Genomic DNA, 18,003 nt, shown 5'->3' on the forward strand with positions numbered 1-18,003 from the left:
CAAAGGACTCAGCAACTGGGAGGTGTCAGGACTTTTTTGAGATAAGTTCCAGCAGAGAGATAAGTCCCAGCAGACAGAAGTAAGAAACTAAGGAATGAATGCATCCCAGTCTCTTCTTGAGAAGATTAAGGGAAGAAATGAGATCATAGGGAATTCCCTCCAATTGTATTTGAGAAAAGGGACTGCGTATGTTTTATAGGCAGAGAGTGAAGAAGCCTGGGAGAGGAGAGATACTAAGCATGTGGCAGACAGAGTAACGGTCCCCAGAGAGGTGCAGTTCTAATCCCTGTGAATGCTATGTTGACATGACAAAACATTATTGTTTGCTCATCGGATAAAATAGTAAGATTATCTTAGATTCTCTGGGCAGGCCCAATGTAATCAAACAGTGCTTAATAATGAAGATGGAAGCAGAAGACTCAGCATCCAAGTGATGTCCAAGTGAGCAAGACTTGGCCAATGTGGCTGCTTCTTTTGAAGATGGAAGAGAAAGGCCATGGGCCAAGGAATGTGAGCAGCCTGAAGAAGCTGGGCAGGGCAAGGCGTCTCCCTCTGGAGCCTCCAGGAAGGTACACAGCCCTGCTGACACCAGGACTTTAGCATAATGAGGCCCATGCCAGACTCCCAAAGAACTGGAAGATAATAAATCTGTACTGGGCTCCGACTCTCAGTTTGTGGGAACTTGTAAAAAGCAGCAATAGGAAATGAGCATGGGGTAGGAGATATAGACAGATCATTTCGTAGGTCCAAGGGCTGGAGAAAGTAGAGGGGTCAAGACCAAGAACCCCAGAATGCAGCTCGGGGAAAGAAGATGCCAGTATCCAGCCCTATTTGTTCCGAGTGCCTCCTGTACGCCAGCGTATGTACCCAGCCTACCATGTGGGGCTGCGGCAATGCAGACACCGGAAACACACAATCCCGAGCCTCAAGGAGCTCACGGCCAGGCCAGAGTGGGACTTGGTGTGCAAGTCTCATGTCTCTACCCTTTCCACTACTGTCCCGTTGCCTCTGACCAAAGTAGTCAGATCTATTCAAACAGTTAAATGTCTTTCCACATCTTCTCATCTTCTGGCCTCAGTACTCCTCCTGCTACGTTGTCTCCACAAGGCCTTCCTCCCTGAGATGTGCTCCGACTTCTAAATTCCTCCAGTATGTAGCAGAAAGGGCTGGGTTCCAACCCCAGTTCTAGCAACTAGCTGTGTGAGCCCAGCAAGTAGCGTTCCACTCGTAAAGTAGGAGCAGTGAATGCTCTTTGTGAGGATGGGGTGTTACAGCAGGTCGGGTCTCCCAGGTCCCTGCCTGCAAGAGAGCTAGAGTTCAGGCTCCTGAGTTCTCTGTTTCCCCTTTTCTAACATCAGGCACCCAGATCAAGGGCAATGTTCTTAATGGGGCTTGTTCTATACAGTGAAGAGCCAACTGCTCCCTCTTTGTTTTGGGAACTCACTTTCTCAAAGCAGCTTAAACTAACAAGAAACGTTACAACAGACACATCATTGTAGCTTTGGTGCTTCAGCAGTCAGTCAACCTGGGTGCTTTTACCAAGGCCCTTGACAAAGACCAGCACATAAACTGAACAGCAAGAGGCCTGAATTACAGCATGGGGGATGCTTAAAGTGGGGGCAGGAGGGCCACAGGGTGCTCTTCAAAACCCAGCTATTTCCAAATATAGATACAATGCCATTAGACCTCTCCAGGGATCGGTAAAGTGGTTCAATTTCTGCCTCAAGCCTTGACTGTCAGTCCCCCATTGCAACCCAATCAATCAATCCTGATGTCGCTTCCTACTAAAACTAAACTTCCATTCATTCCTTCCACGTTTATAGAAGGCTCATGGGCCAAGTCCCAGGACCGTGCTGGTGCCTGAAGCAGCGAGGCTGATGTGGCACAGGGCCTGGCTCCTGGAAGTCTGGCCTTGCCCCGCCTAGGAAGCTGTGCAGAGAGTATGGCGGACTGTCGTAAAAAGGGAGCCAAGTGCTGCAGGTGTTCAAGGTAGGAAGGAAAGCAGATGGAAGCAGTGAAAGGTTTCTGGGAGTAGTGACTTTTGAAAAGGGCTGGGCTCCAATAAGTAAGAGAACTGTTCCAGGAGAGACGTGTGCCGAGGACTCCCCCGGCTCCTCCCACCTCCAAACCACCTGTGGCCTGGTGATGACTTACAACAAACAAGAATGCACGGGAGGCCGCTGAACTGTACACAAAAGAATGGCTAGAACAAGAGATTTTATGTCATGTATGCTTTAGTACAATTAAAAACAAATCAACCTAAAATGTAAAAAATAAATATAACAGAAGGAGTGCTTTAAATGACAAAAGGAGAGGTGAAGCAAACGTGGCCAAGTATTAACAACCGTCAGCCCAGGTGAGGAGCATCTGTGGGTTCACTTTATTATTCCACATGCATCTTGTGCATTTAAAAATGTATTCTGATGTCCCCTGACAACCAAGTATGTAAAGTGTGGCTAGGGGGTGCCTGGGTGGCTCAGTGCCTTAGGCCCAGGTCATGATCTCAGGGTCCTGGGATCAGACTTCCCACTGAGCAGGGTATCTGCTTGCCCTTCCCCCTGGCTCGTGTTCTCTCTTTCGCAAATAAATAAATAAAATCTTTAAAAAAATAAAAAATGTATTCTGGAAATCTTCAACTCCAGAAACACATGGCAGTGAACGTTCCAAAGTCAAGCTGCTTCATGGCACACAAGCAGACCACTCCGACCTGGCTTCTGACACCCTCCACAGCACCTCCCAAGGCCCTCTCCAGACCCGTATGCCTGAGACCAACAAAACTCTGCACATGCTTTGACCTTGGCATGTGCGACCATCACCATTTAGAACACACTCCTCTCCCGGATTCCCTTCCCCATTTCCCTCCAGCCACCACGCATACTCCTGCAAATCTTCAACCTAGCTACAACGCCTGCTTCTCCGCAGTCTCCCCGTACTCTTCTCCCCAACCCCAGGCTGAGCTGCTAACTCTTCCACTTGGACAACACCTATCCCTAAGGGATGGATTTATTTGCTCACATCTAGACTATGAGCTCCTAAAAGGCACAGTCCTAGCCCCGAATAGGCACGCCGTATATGCTTATAGAGTAAAGCAAAGAGGCAGAGCAGCCAAGTTATTTTTAGAGAATGTGAAGTAGTTCAAAGATGGCAGCGCATCTAGGAGGGTGGGGGCAGGGGGTTGGGTGGCAATGCAACGGAGAATGGCATTACCATCAGACTCCAGCTAAGGCCATACAGACATAAAAAGGAACCAGGAAGGCACTCATGGTTTTTAAGCAGGAATAAGAGGCATGTCAGAGAGAAGCCTCCTCCTCCCAGCATATTTCCATATGGAGGGTTTCCTGGCTTTTCTCCCAACCCTTGGACCTTAGTGAGCTTCACTTAGCTGGGATCTGCCTTTTGCGGAGGGAGTGCATTCAGGTCTATGTCCACCACACATGAAAGGCAAGTGGAAAATGTCCAGCCACTATGAGAGGCCTGCATCCTCCAGGACTGCCAGCTGACTAGGCAGGTAGCCTGTCTCACTGAGGTTAAATGAGCAGCAAAGCCATTTGGCCATAGGTTAAAAGCCACTCTCTTCAATCATTTTAATTGGTAATGAAGCAACATTCTGAGCTCCATAAGCCTGACTCTGCATTCATTCCTTAACTGGTTCCTAATTTGGGAGGAAAAAAGATGGGTGTTATTTGTTGGCTCCTCCCGACACACACACACACACGCACGCACGCACGCACACACCACCCCCCACCCTCCCCTGCAGTAATATGAACTTAGCAGGAACATATAGTCTAAACCATGCAGATAGGGGCGCCTGGGTGGGCATCCGCCTTCAGCTCAGGTCACGATCCCAGGGTCCTGGGATCGAGCCTCGCATCGGGCTCCCTGCTTAGCGGGAAGCCTGCTTCTCCCTCTCCCACTCCCCCTTCTTGCGTTCCCTCTCTCGCTGTGTCTCTCTCTGTCAAATAAATAAATAAATCTTTAAAAAAATAAATAAATAAAAATAAACCATGCAGATAAAGTAGTTAGCGTGTAGTAACTCCTTGCTATTAGCTGCTTTTGCGGTTGTGACTGCAGCCAAAGGCAAGAAAGGCAGGAGGACGCTGCACAAGGACAGTGTGACCGGTAGCATGACAGCAGTGTCAGTGAAGACCCGGGAGCTTTGTGAAGAAGAATGGCTCTGATGTGGCATCGGGGACCATAAAGAGTTCTGGTGTCCAAGCTGGAAAGCCACCCCTTGTGGAAGCTGCCACAGGAGAGCAGACAGCAGCCGCCAGAGGCAATGAGAAAGAAGGAAACACGGTCCTCAGCTCAGCAGTCCGCACCCACTCAGATGGAAGGAGGGACGTGCGGCAGAAGAGGAGATCTACAGAAACTGAGCCCTGAGACTGAGAAGGCAGAAAGGAAAGTGATGTGGGTATTCAAGATGAGGGACAAACCAACCACAAAAAGGCACTACTGGGAAAACCAGGAGAACTGTAATATGGACTCAGGGTTAGCACTGAAGCCAAAAACAGATAAAGCCAATAGGCCAAATGCTGACATCCGGAGACAATGAGTATACGTGAGGAACTGGTGATGGTTCTCCATCTGTATAGACTTTTAAAACATTCCATAATAAAAACGTCTAAAAGACCAGTTTTTCAAAGGTAAAGGTAAGAAAATGGGGAATAACTAAAACTTCTGCACGGACTTCAACCCCACCCCAGCCCCACTCGAGGCTACAACTTGACCCATAAGCTGTGAGGCTGGGGAGTAAGAGCAGGTCACTTGGGTAGCCATGAGTCTGGCTGCATTCAACACGGCTCTGCTGTGTCCCACTGAGCTCCATCAAGAGCCTTTCAACACAAAACAGAGAGAGAGCAGCTTTGGTGACAGCATGTTCTAGAAGAAAGTCTGAACAAACATTCACATTCACGGCTTTGGGAATTCATCCTGGTCTCCAAAAAGATGCTCTATCAACCATGTTGTACTGGGAGATGAAGAATGTATGCGGGGAGGAGAGGGAAAATCCCCATGGGTGTCTACAAGGCAGTCAAAATTTTAAGAAAAAAAAAACACCCTTGAATTTTCAGGTAAGAAAGGCCATCTCATCCCCAATCCACACACATCTGGGCTGCAACCACTGCCACCCTAACGCTCGTGCCTCTAGGGCAGGGGTGGGTCGGAAGGTGCGTCCGACTGCTGGAGACCCGCAGCTGTCATGAAGACGGCTGGATTCTCTGGAACACACACACCGGGGCAAGAGAAAAGGAACTCCCAGCAAAGAACAAGCTGGAAGTAAACCAATGCCACCCGGCTTTCTGCTTGACACTACAGACTGGTGGCCCCTTCTGATGGTCTCTCCTGCCATCTCGGACACCTGCAGCAAGCACCCCCACTCCCGACTCCCCCGCCCCGCCCCCGCACAGGGCCCCAGCCAGACAGCTCCTCCCCCCAGCACTGCCCAGAGCCCATACCTCTGCCAGCTCCCGCTCACTGATACTTCCGGTGGCGCCCCCTTTCTTCCTCACGCAGGGCTCTCCCACGGTGACCCTGCCGTCCCCTTTGGCATAGCTGTGCACAGTGAGAACTCCCGACTGCCCTTGGGCTCGGCAGGACAGAGGCTCACTGGTTTCTGAATCAGAAGAAATAGAATCCCGTGAAGAACTGGAGCCCAGGCTAGAAGATGATTTCTTTTTTGAACCTGAGAGGACAAGGCGTCCCCCTATAGAAGCAGGATTCACAGAAAGATCCAAGGCAGCTGCTTCTTGCTCCTCCTCTTCTTCCTCATCCTCCTCTTCTAGTTTGACGTTTTTAAGCTCTTCAAATTTGACTTCAGAGGAGTCAGAATAATCTGAAACACACACACACATTGGCCAGAGCCAACTTCCCCATGCACATGTGAAGCTAGAGAAAAGCAGAGTGGCAAAGCACAGAGGAACATGGGTGGCAAGGAACATAGAGCCGATTCTGGCTCTATCACTGTGTGATCTGGGGCTGACTGCTCAGCTGCTCCAGGCCTCCAGGCTCGTCCCATGGAGGGTAGGCAACCTACCACCTGTCTCCAGGGTTCTGTGTCTACGATGGAGCACAGCCTGGCACACAGCAGACCCTCAGAAGTCACCTGCAGGAACGAAGGCCTGACCACAGCAGGCCTGGTGACTCCACGCTAGACAATGTGGCAGCCAGGCCCCAGGGCCCCAGTCCACAGTGCTGTCCAGCTGTCAGCAGATGCACCAAGGCACCCTCAGGACAGATCCTCCAAGCCTCACCCGAGGCTGACACAACTCACCTAACAAAACTACCCTGATCAACCTGAGCGGGTAGAGTGGCTGTCCCACACCGTATTTGACCACGCCACTTCCTTCCTAAAATCCAAGTAGCCCTCAAGCCCGCCAGAGAGCAAACACTAAGATGGCAGCCAGTCGCCACACCGTCTCACTCCTACTTCTCTAGTCTCATCTCCTGCTAGTACAGCTGTCTTCTACCCTTCTCACCCCTGTATTCAAGTTACAGGAAATCACTACCAGCTCCCCCCAAATAGCTCGTGTGGTTTCAGACCTCCATGCCGGCGCCCCTGCTACTCCCCTCTGGGTGCCCTTCCTAGGTGTCCCCGACTCTGCCTGCCTGGAAAACTCCGACCTCTCTTGTAAGAGCTGCGTCAGCATCACTTCACCTACCTTCGGTGTTTCCCTGACCCCTCACCAGGCAGAGGGTGGGGGCACCTCCCCTACCTTCCGCCCAGCATGTCCCTCTCCTCACACCCATTCTCACACTCCACTTACACTCTGCTGCTCACAGACCCCATCTCCCGACTTTTCCATACCTATGACCCTGCACGCAATATGGCATCTAACACAGAACAGAGCACAGTAACGCTTGTGGGAAAAATACCACAGCCGACGAACCTGGGAAGGGAAGAGCATCCTCGACTTGCCGCACAGAGCTGTGGGTGGGCCTCACCGGAGCGAGGGCAGCCTGGCACTCCGTCACATCGTACTGTCCGGAACTCAGCTCCTCCTTAGGGAAGAGCTCACTCTGACTCACCTCCTGTGGTATTTCAAGACAAACTCGGTGCCTCTTTGTCCCTATACGATGTCTGGCGAGGCTGCGAGGAGGAGAGCACACTTTTTAAGGGCCCACAAATACATTCACATACAGACATGTTCACCCACATCCACACATAACCCAAAATGAATCAACGGCCAGAGCCTGTCCGCTATGCTTCACACTTCAGTCCCACCTCTTGTCTGTGGGAGAGACAAGGGACTTCACCTCTCTGAGCCTGTTCCATCCAACGAAAAACAGGAGCATCACCACCCACCTCAAAGATTTGATGTGAAGCTTATAAGGTAAGCAGAGGACCTGGCAGAGCACCTGGCATACAGTAGTTACCCCATAAATATTCCTCCTTTCTTCTCCACATGGCCCAGGATAAACTCCCCAGAAGACAGATCCTCCAGCTTAAGACACCAACGACGCTGGCCAACCTCAATCCTACCACCCCCCTGCCCTTATGAGTTTCATTCCCACCACTACATTCTCCTTCGTAAAAAATGTCTCATATAGGGCGCCTGGGTGGCTCAGTTGGTTAAGCGACTGCCTTCGGCTCAGGTCATGATCCTGGAGTCCCGGGATCGAGTCCCGCATCGGGCTCCCTGCTCAGCAGGGAGTCTGCTTCTCCCTCTGACCCTCCCCCCTCTCATGTGCTCTCTCTCATTCTCTCTCTCAAATAAATAAATAAAATCTTTAAAAAAAAAAAATGTCTCATATAATGGGGCACCTGTCTGGTTCAGTCAGTAGAGCATGCGACTCTTGATCTCAAGGTGGTGAGTTCAAGCCCCACATTGGGCATGGAGCCTACTTAAAACAATAAATAAATAAATAAATAAATAATGTCTCACGTGGCAATGAGAATAGGACTTTTCTGGCTCAGAGAGAGCCATGCTCTCTTGTGTATGTGACCTTCGCCCCAGCCAATTACAGGCCCACATACAGATGTGGCCATTCCTGGGGGACAGTCATAAGGAAGAGCCTGGATGCCCTTGCTCTGAGGATTCTGGAGCCTCTACCAAGAATAAAATTCCTTCAGCTGTGGCTCAAACACCCCACTTAGAAACAGCCTCTCGACAGGTTATGGAAGCTGCCCAGAGACCCCTCCCTCAAACAGCTGGGCCCAGAGGGCCGCTGGGTTACCTTCTCTTTAAGTCACCCTCCTCTCCATCCTCAAGCCCTTCCATGTCATCTTCCTCTGGACAATCCTCATTTCCGGCTCTTGGCGGCAATTCGCTCTCCTTAAGAAACTCGGCTGCTTCTGGCGTGGGCAGAGTATGGTCGATAACTGTGCTGTCCTTCCCAGCTTTCCAAAGTTTGTACCTTTCTGGCTGGAACTTCCTCACAAACACATCCATGGAGATCTTCACCATGTCCTTCCTACAGGAGCACTGTCCCAGGGAACCAGGAGAGCTCCAGTCAGCATGCTTTAACGGCTTCCACGCGACCCCCATATCCCATCTCCTTCCTCCAAGTGAAAAAGACACAAGCCCATTTAAACCAAACTGCTTGCGTTCACAGGCTAAGGGCAAATTGTCCTTGCAAAGCCTTTGAGCATGGGGGGAAGCATGGAAAACAGCAGGGAGGAATGTGCAGCGCTGGGGTGCGCCCACCCGGGCACTCGCTAGGCTGCGTAGAGAAACACTGCAACGAAGCTCCGCACTCACACCCAGGAAGGTCAACGTCCACCTTTCGTCTGAGATCTAGCCAAGCCAGGACCACAGGAGCGAGTGCGCCCAGTCAAATGTCCAGCCTGCCTGCTTCCCTAACCTGAAGAACTTCTCAACAGAGAAATCCCACAGTGGCCAAAGCAAGAAATATCAATGTGTGTGGGTGTGGTCTTCAAGCTCTGGGGACTTAAGCATGGAAAGCTCACTTGAGGCGCCCCAAACCTGAGCAAACTTTTTACCGTTCTGTACGAACACAATATGCTGGCACTTCTGCACATCCCTGTCACTGTTTCTGAATTCCAGCAGTTCAAAGAATGTTCTAATCGCCAGCCAGTGTATCTAACGAGAATTTGTTCACCAGACATTTTCAGTCATGGCGTTACAGGAAGAAACCCAACAGACTTACCAGCACAGCTTGTTTGCCATATTCAATCCACCGCCGGGTAGCAAAATTGGTAGACTCCGCACAGTTGAAGCCATGGTTAAAGCCGGCATGGTAACCATAAGGGAAAGTGATCATGAATTCTCCAGCTTCTTGAGTGACCTAAACGAGAGCAGACTGAAGCACCTGCAGCAATGGGTGAAGTCTACCCAACTGGCCCTCTGAGCTCCAGCTCTGCCACAGCTTCGCTGAGTAACCCAGGAGAAGTCCCAAAACTACCGGGGGTCTTTGTAAAATGCAAAGCCCTATCATATAAGACCCCACCGCTGTAACTGACCATTCCTCCAAGTCAACACTGTTCAAGGGGACGGGACTCTGCCCGGGCACTGGGCGCTACAGTACCTCCACCTTTAACATCCTTGGATCGAAGTACGGCTATATAGGTTAGCTCCGGCCCACCCCTGGTACAGAGTGATCAACTAGATTAAAGCTCCTCTGTGAAACAGACCAAAAAGGGTGGCTTCCTTGTAAGCCTAAGGACTTCTGTATGTAAAATCAGCTCACCTTGTCAAAGGGAATTCCGTATTTCTTCAGCATTAAAGGGGAAATCAAGGTCATCTTATGGCGGAGAAAAGCCTCGCAGCTTTGAGCACTTCCAGGGAAAAAACCTGTTCCGTTGAACATGGGCACAGGTTAATACACTGCTCCCCACCAGCTCTTCAACCCTGGAGTTGCTGCACACTTGTGTGTCTCATCCGGATGATAAGGAGGATAAATCACCACAGATCCTTCTAGCTTCAGGCCAATCCTAAAATTCTACAATGAGCCCTTGGGCTTTCTCCCATGCAAGCTGTTACATAGGTAATCAAATTCTGTTTGGGAGACTGAGATCACCCAAGCTGCCCTGTCCTTATAAAATCCCTGAAACTATTTAGGACCTTCCTGTTAACCTGTATCTCTCAATCTTTTGTTAGTAACACATCCACAGAGCAGACTATCCAAGCTCTCCTGAAATAGGCTCTCTGGTGGTACAAATCTGTTAAAGTCCACTTAAAAGAACCAAAGCACAAAAACTGAATTTTCACATTTGGGTTTCTGACAGAAGAATCAGACCCAATATGCCTGGTATACGATCTGTGGTCAAATAAACCCATGCCTAATAAAACTGAGGCAAAGACTAGAAATTACTTACTTAGTAATCAAAAAAAAAAAAGAAAGAAAGAAAGAATGAATTACTTAGTCCCTTCCCAGGACAAATGGAGGAAGTTTCCGATTTTAATTGCTCTGCTGCGGTAACCAATCCAGCAGTCTAGCTCATCCCCTACACACAGGCCTGAGAAAGGACACATAAGCATGTGACCACAGAGAATGGACATTTTAGAGCAATTAGCACAGCTCACAGGAAGGTCTGACCCAGCACAGGGAGGAGACATAGTACCTTTGGCAAGGCGCTCCAACCGCTTTCCATGCTCAGGGGGAACAGAGTACCTGCAATCACAGAAAAGCATCGCATGCTGAGCAGAGGACACTACAGGAGCTAAGGGGCTCTTTCCCATTCTCAAAACAGCTCGAAATACCAGATTTTTCAACTTCCCAACCACAAAAACTGGAAAGGAGTCTGGAGAAATGATATATTAGACTACTGGGGGAGAGGAGGGAAGAGCCCACAAAGTACGAGTGAATGTAGTTCTCTTATGTTCACTCATTTACTGAGACAAGAGGCAGAATCTATGGTATGCAATCAGCATTACTCTCCTTTATAATGTTCAAGAAATAAAAAATTTTTTAAAAGGATAGCATTAAAGTACTCCTAACAAAGCCTAAAAGGCCTAACTGGGACAAGATAGAGGAGGAATGGAAAACGAGGTGAAAGTGGGATTTGATACTAGAGACTAGGCCCCGTATCTGCTGCTGACCCCATTTTTCTCTTCATCTCCATAACAGCTACACTGATTACCCAATAATTAATTAATTACTCCTCCACTCTGCAGAGTAGTGATACACCACAGAAATTGCTCTTCATTGAAAAAAAAAAAAGGAAACCACACAACCACTTAAAATTTTTGCAGAACTGTTTAACTTAATATTCTGAAACTCACGGTAAGTCCATTTTAACCTTTACAACTGATTCTAAAGATTATTCCCCAACAGAAATTTCTCATCCCAAATAATTTCATTATGAAACAAAACAGATGGGGAGTAGCAGAAAATGTTGGTCACCCAAAGGACATGGGGATCCATCAGGCAACCTTGCCCAGAAGTCTCTGGAGGTCCCACTTCCGATAACCTAAAGAGCATGTGTAATAACCAGGAAATCTTCTCTCACAAGGAAAATTAATATCCAACCTCAGGGAACTTAGGAGTAAAAAGGCAGAAACCATAAAAGCAACAATTACAGATTCTAGAAGTCTAGCCATCTAAGAAAGGAAATGGGACAGCAGTTAGGGGGTCAGCAGAGGCTCAGAAGGTCACCCCCACTAAGATTAGAAACTGGAAAGCATCTGAAAAAAGAAAGGGAAACCTCTGGGAAAGGAGGTGGCTGAAAATGCTGGCAAAGGAAATGAAGACGCACAGTTTCCACGACTCTCGTGACCTGGCCCATGGTGTCCCTGCCAGCCTCCTCGCTCTTCCCTCCTTATACACGGCACCCAAACCACAATGGACTTCCTCTAGTTCCCGAAGACATCGTGCTCTCTCTCAGCTTAGGCTCTCTGCATGTGTTGTTCCAACCACCTGGACACACTTTCCTCAGTCTTCCCTGCCCAAAAACCCGCCACCTTCCCAGTCAGCTAGTCCTCCTCATGTTAGGTCTCAGCTTCATTGTCACCTCTTCCAGGGAAGCCTTCTCCAATCCCCACGCCATGTTCATGTACCCTTCCTATGCAGACCTAGAGCGCCCATCAGAATTTCTCTCACAGTAGATTATTATTTCCTCACATGTTCAATCTCCTGACCAGTCTCCTATCTGTGAGAATAGATGCCTCCTGTCTTGGTCACTGCTGTCCAACAAAGCACCTTCACTAAAATGCTGGGACTGAGAGATGGATCAGCACAGGGAGAGAGGAGAGAACAGATCTTTGTCTCCCCAACTAGAGAACATCCCGGAGCAGGAAGCATCCCCTCTCAAGGTAAGCACACACTGCTGCTCACCAAGTATTTTTTCCATGAGGAAAAGAAAGCTTTCTATCACCTGAAGGAGTGCCTCCAGTCTTAGAAGTCTGCCTCTAAGAAATGCCTCAGGCCTGTTCAGAAGAAATCACAGGGGGAGAGCATGGAAGAGCCTCTGTGGCTCTCAGTAACTCAGCCAACTCAGCTTTTCATACAAGGGTATTAAATGTCCTGCCCTCTAAAGCCTTGCTATTCAAAGGGGGTCTGAGCGCCAGAGCTCCAACAGCATCTCATGGCTTAAACACCTGGTGACAATGTTAAATGTCAGTCCCAGGCCAGGCCTCCTGAAGCCGAATCTGCATTTTAACCAGATCCCGAGGTGCCGCGTAGGCACATGAGAGCTGAGAGGCCTGCGGTGGCCTGAGAAGCCCCAGCGCCAAGTGCGGCCCGGCTTTACCAGGACTTTGGCTCTCCGAAGTGCAGGTAGTTGATGCTGTATAAGTCCATGTCTTCGGTGTGCCAGGCAAAGGAGGTCTTCCACATGCCGAAGTACAGGTACGGGGTGTTCACACCCTCAATGGTGATCCCACTCTCCTTCTCCACCAAGTCCAGGATTGTTTTCAGCCGGCCAATATTCCACTCATCAACATGCTGCAAAGGAAATCACAGTTGAGGGCAATTATACTAAATATAAACTAAGGCTCTGAACCTACAAATCAGAGAAGAGGTCACAGGTGACCTATCACCTCTAATGAAGATGTGGAATAATGTGGAAACAGCCTGGACCCAAAGACCACAACCCCACTCACTCTTCACAACGACCACTGGAACGGACACCATTAGAGCCCCAAAAGGCAAATACCACTTGGTAAAGAAAACCAGTATATGAAAGATGAATCAGGAGGGAACAGCGAACCTCCTGTTCTCAATCCCAGGAGGAAGAGTTTGATCTGAAGCTAAAGAAACTTACATCAAAATAGGAAAGAACTCTTAAACCACCAAAAATACAACATGGGAATTAACTATCCCAATTTGTGACTCTTTAACCCCAATTTCTACTAGGCAGAGTCTTCAGTAAAAAGTCTACAATGTCATCCAAATCCTTCTCCTAAATTGTAATGGTCTGCTAGGAGCCCACCTCTTATAAATCCATTCTAGATTATTGTGCCCGGCTTTTGTACCTCCCCATCCCAGACCCTTACAGTATCTTCCTGCCATTTACATCTGTAAGTTTCACTTCACACCACTCAAAAAATTGTCATCAACAAACTTGGGATATATTTAAACCCTTTCCTTCCAATAATTTACAAAAACATTAAATTAATCTGAGCAATAATCCCTGCAACACCCTACAGATTTTTAAATCATCCAAAAACCGTCCCAAATAGTCCTTTCTTAGATTGTATCTAAGGCTGTTCTTTATGTCGAAAAACACTACACCCCAATCCAATGCATTTTGTTATAATAGCTTCGGCTAAAGAATCTTGTTTGAGGGTTCTGAAAATCTAAATATGTTTCTCTTAAATATCCACTCCTTTCACTAGATTAGTCAGTGATCTTTTTTTTGCAGAAACCACACTGCCTCTCCCCCAACATTTTCATTAACTGTGATCCCACCCTTTCAAGAACTCATCAGCTACCACCCACAGACTATTCTAACAGCCCTTGCAAAGAACGGCGCATCACCCAATTCACATGTAGAGTGGGAGAAATAAAATTCAGTCACATGCAAAAATACCCACAATTAAGTGAGCACAGCACATCAGCTGGTGGTGGATCGTTCCTTTGTTCAACCACTCATTCAGCAAGCAGCTTTTACGTGCCTACTATGTGCTGGTCAGATAAAAATGGTATTAAATTACAAAAACGCTGCCATTTCCGGTGAGTCTCACCTTTTCATAGAGAGTGCCATTCACATCTGCACCATAGATTGGAGGATTGAATGTGAGATTTTTCCAGTATTTCCGTTCAAGCTCTTCAAACTCACTATAGCGTGGGGTACAGTACCTTTCAAAAGTAAAAAAAGTATTAACCACTTATCGGACTAAATTCTTTAGGCATTATGAACAGCACAAGACACAATTACCTGTTCTAGGGACAGCAAGTTATTTCAGACCAACAAGACATAACCTTGGCTTTCAAGGCTCCAATACACAGTAACTTCCTCAACATCCCTTCTAAGAGCTCTGGGCCTGAGGAAGGTCATGTACATGTAAGAGGCATAATACCCTCAACTCTTTCAAGAGGCCACTAAAACTACACCCTGCAGGAATCAGGAGTGGCCTAGCCACCCAGGGAGAAAATAGGCTTACAAACTGTGAGAACCAAGAATGCAAATCCCTACATATCCACAGACAACCCAAACCTGCCAGCACGTGAAGAGCTGAGGCCTTAGAACAGCACTCACTTCTCCTCACTCTGTAAAGGCAATGGCTCCAAGAGGGCTCGTCTGTATCATCACTGCTACACTCCCAGCACCCTATGCAGTGGCTAACTCAACAAATAACTGCACCTAAAAACAAAGTATTCTGTTTTATTTATTTATTTTTTAAAGCATTTTGGGCGCCTGAGTGGCATCCGCCTTCAGCTCAGGTCATGATCCCAGGGTTCTGGGATAAAGCCCCGCATCAGGCTCCTCTGCTCCTCAGGGAGTCTGCTTCTTCCTCTCCCTCTGCTGCTCCCCCTGCTTGTGTGTGTGTGTGTGTGTGTGTGTGTGTGTGCGCGCGCGCTCTGTCAAATGAGTAAAAATAAAGTCTTTAAAAAAAAGGAAAAAGATAAAATTTTTTATATGTACTCACATATAGTTGTCTGTACATCTCTATGAAAGCACTAAATATATCTAACTCTTTAGCTCAATGATCACCTACTAAGAATTTATTCCAAAAAAAAAACTTCTAAAAATTCAAACCACTCAAAAATTACACAGCAATTTAAAAAAGAATAATGTATAAATTGAACAGATATTTGAAAGTGTACTTTGTAACTCAAATGGCAAAAAAATATTATGAATGGAAAGAGTGGACGCAAAGACCCCAAACTGTGGGGAATACGGGCTGAGTGGAAAAAAATCTTACTTTAAATCCAGCCTTACACTTTAATGTCAACCAATTCATAATAAAGTTTAGGACTCTTAAATTCCCTTTGAAATATACGTAATTCTTCCACCTGCAACTGATCTGCTTTATAAATTCAGATTTTTACCTGCTGGGTTTTCTTAAAGCTGGCTGACCATGCACCTAGAAATCAAGGGTAAGAATTTGTTGCATTTCAGATGAAGGGGAAAGACAGGACTGACTAACTGAAAAAGAGCCATCCTGAAAGAAAAGGCCTCCCCTACATTGAGAGGAGAAACCAGACACAGGAGACTGAGGCCTCTGGCGGAGCCCCCACGTGAGCCGAAGGCAGGCGAGCCCGGTCCCAGCACAGACCTAGAACCAGACATAAAGGATGGCACAGCCTTTCATCTGCAAAGCATGTCACACTTCTTCAACATGCTTTTACATAAATTCACTCTTTAGACAGCAGGTTAGTCAGTGATACAGATGTTCTACGAGTTAAGCTGTCAACAGAAGTAGAAAACCAGAGGCGCCTGAGTGGCTCAGCCGTTAAGCGTCTGCCTTCGGTTCAGGCCCTGATCCCAGGGTCCTGGGATCGAGCCCCGCATCGGACTCCCTGCTCAGTGGGAAGCCTGCTTCTCCCTCTCCCACTCCCCCTGCTTGTGTTCCCTCTCTCGCTGTCTCTCTCTCTGTCAAATAAATAAATAAATTCTTTAGAAGTAGAAAGCCACATTTTGAATTGTGGTAAGTCAAAGGAAAAGGTGGTAAAGCATAGAAACAGAACAAGATCTGATGTGAAAGCGAGCACTCATAAAGCCATGAAGTGACGTCCCCAGAAGCGTGAAGACTGGCAAACCACACATCCAGCTCTGGGGTCGTTCACAGCAAAGACACAATCTAATACGTCTGACTGGCTGAAATCAAGATGTGTATAGATCAAAAGAGTGCAGAAGAAAAAGCAAGAGAAAAGGAAGGAATCCCTTGTGGACACTCAAAATTAAGGAGTAACATGGGAAGGGAGGAAGTCCCAAGAAAGAGGATTAAAGAAGGAGCAGTCAAGAGCTCAAGAGGGAACCAAAAAATCATTCTCTGTAAATCTGAGGTCCAATGAAAGCTAAATATGAAAAACAACAGAGAAGAAACCCCGGAAAACAGGGGGCCTACAAAAAGACGTGTCTAACAGAGATAAGGATGTACGGATGATGAAGAATGGAGGCAAAGAAACTAACAACCAGCATGGCAGTTTATGCACAGTTTGTTATGTCAAAATGGAAAGGAGACAGCGGTTGGATGGGTAGTGAGGAATCTGAGCATGATAAAAGACAGAAGGACCCCGAAGAAAGAGAAGAAACTTTCGATAAGCAGGTGTTATCAACACATCTGGCAAAAGCTCCTTTTGAACCAACTCCCAACTTTCTCCTTTGCAACTCTGCAACTTACCAAGGTCAGAGAATGATGCCACTTCTGATGGAAGAACAATGGGATTACTTCAGGTAAGAATATGGATGTATTTAGACTGTGACACAGTACAGAAAATAGTAAGGATGCTTCCATAAAAAAAGCAGAAGGGGAGACAGAGCTAGGGCTGAGGAGAGCATGCTTCAGTGGCACACAGCAGTGTTAGGAGACAGCCACGAGGATGAAACGTTAGCTCCTAGGCACTATGTGGGTAGGAAGGGACAGGTTTTCACTCACTTATCACTATTGGCTATCTTGCGGAACTCGCGAACAGTCATGGCTTTCTTCTGTATGTTGTACTGAGTGAAGAGGCCAGACTGCCCCGTTACCAGCTGCTGGATGGGGGCAGGAATGACCAGATCATCAATATCATCATAGGATGCTCGTGGCTTCCACTCCTTTGGAGGAACGACCTGTAGGGAACACAAGAAACAGATCAGAAACCTGGCAAGCTGGTCACAGTCCAGGATGTAGGTAGGCTGCTATCCAACCAATCAATTTTACTATAAAGTGACTCTGATTTAAGCACGCTCACCCAAACACAGCAAGTCACACTGCTGGGCTAACCCTGACCCAGTTTGGCCACCAACTAGCTGCCTCGCTGCAATGACCAAAGATAATACTCATTCTCAGCTCAGTATCTTATCTGGACACCAAGACAGGAGGCTGAGAAGTTGATTCTCTCTCAATCTAACAGAAAGTGCACACAAAGAGCCAACTTGCTCTCAGAGTGCTAGATGAGACTGAAATGAGAACAAGGGAAGGTGGAGGGTATAAGCCCTCAGTGACGGGTAAAAACACTAAAGCACCCATCTCCACCATGAGGATGGAAGCAGCACAGCAGCTGGACCTGGGACACTGTCTCTTTACTTCCCTTTAAAGAAGCCAAGCGGCTCTCTCTCAGCTCTCCTGCTACCTAAAAGATGCTTCAGATGTTAACGAAAGGAATTAACTTGCAAATAGGACAGTATATACTCAACACCCTGCCTGGTTTTCATCCGCCATTTAGGAAAAATTCCTGCTGCCCTGTCACAAAAGCCATGTGGAACAACCCCACCCACCCTCACCTTGGCCAGCCCAGCCCGATGAGCTCCTTGGGATTCAATGTAGGCCATGTATCGACTGAAGTTCCGGAACTCCTCCATGGTTGGGTAAAAGGTCATTATCCGAGCACTGGGATTCAGAGTTTCAGATTCAGAAGCCATCTTCCCTCCTTTTTGAGGTCACTTTGGTCAGACAGGAATCTGAAGAAATACATTAAGAACATAAAATGTAATTAGGATTAAATGCTGGGAATGTC

The 18,003-nt window shown here is 47.6% G+C and overlaps 1 protein-coding gene across 4 annotated transcripts in view; it reads right to left on the bottom strand.

Annotated features, from left to right (window-relative positions):
• KDM4A (lysine demethylase 4A) overlaps positions 1-18,003 on the bottom strand; it is a 44,348-nt gene that overhangs the window by 23,664 nt on the left and 2,681 nt on the right. For 3 of the 4 annotated variants that reach the window (XM_035018789.1, XM_035018787.1, XM_035018788.1), the window contains exons 2-11: positions 17,771-17,947; positions 16,941-17,116; positions 14,082-14,196; positions 12,647-12,840; positions 10,520-10,569; positions 9,646-9,749; positions 9,106-9,243; positions 8,173-8,420; positions 6,885-7,084; positions 5,454-5,830 (exon numbers count right to left, since the gene is read on the bottom strand). In XM_035018789.1, coding sequence (XP_034874680.1) covers positions 5,454-5,830; positions 6,885-7,084; positions 8,173-8,420; positions 9,106-9,243; positions 9,646-9,749; positions 10,520-10,569; positions 12,647-12,840; positions 14,082-14,196; positions 16,941-17,116; positions 17,771-17,908 — 1,740 coding nt within the window. In that variant the 5' untranslated portion in view covers positions 17,909-17,947. The remainder of the gene's footprint in view (positions 1-5,453; positions 5,831-6,884; positions 7,085-8,172; positions 8,421-9,105; positions 9,244-9,645; positions 9,750-10,519; positions 10,570-12,646; positions 12,841-14,081; positions 14,197-16,940; positions 17,117-17,770; positions 17,948-18,003) is intronic. The other variant, XR_004681686.1, reaches the window with a different exon arrangement.

Source organism: Mirounga leonina, unplaced genomic scaffold (assembly GCF_011800145.1).
Source record: "Mirounga leonina isolate KUSES-001 unplaced genomic scaffold, KU_Mleo_1.0 Mir_173, whole genome shotgun sequence".
NCBI lineage: Eukaryota > Metazoa > Chordata > Mammalia > Carnivora > Phocidae > Mirounga > Mirounga leonina.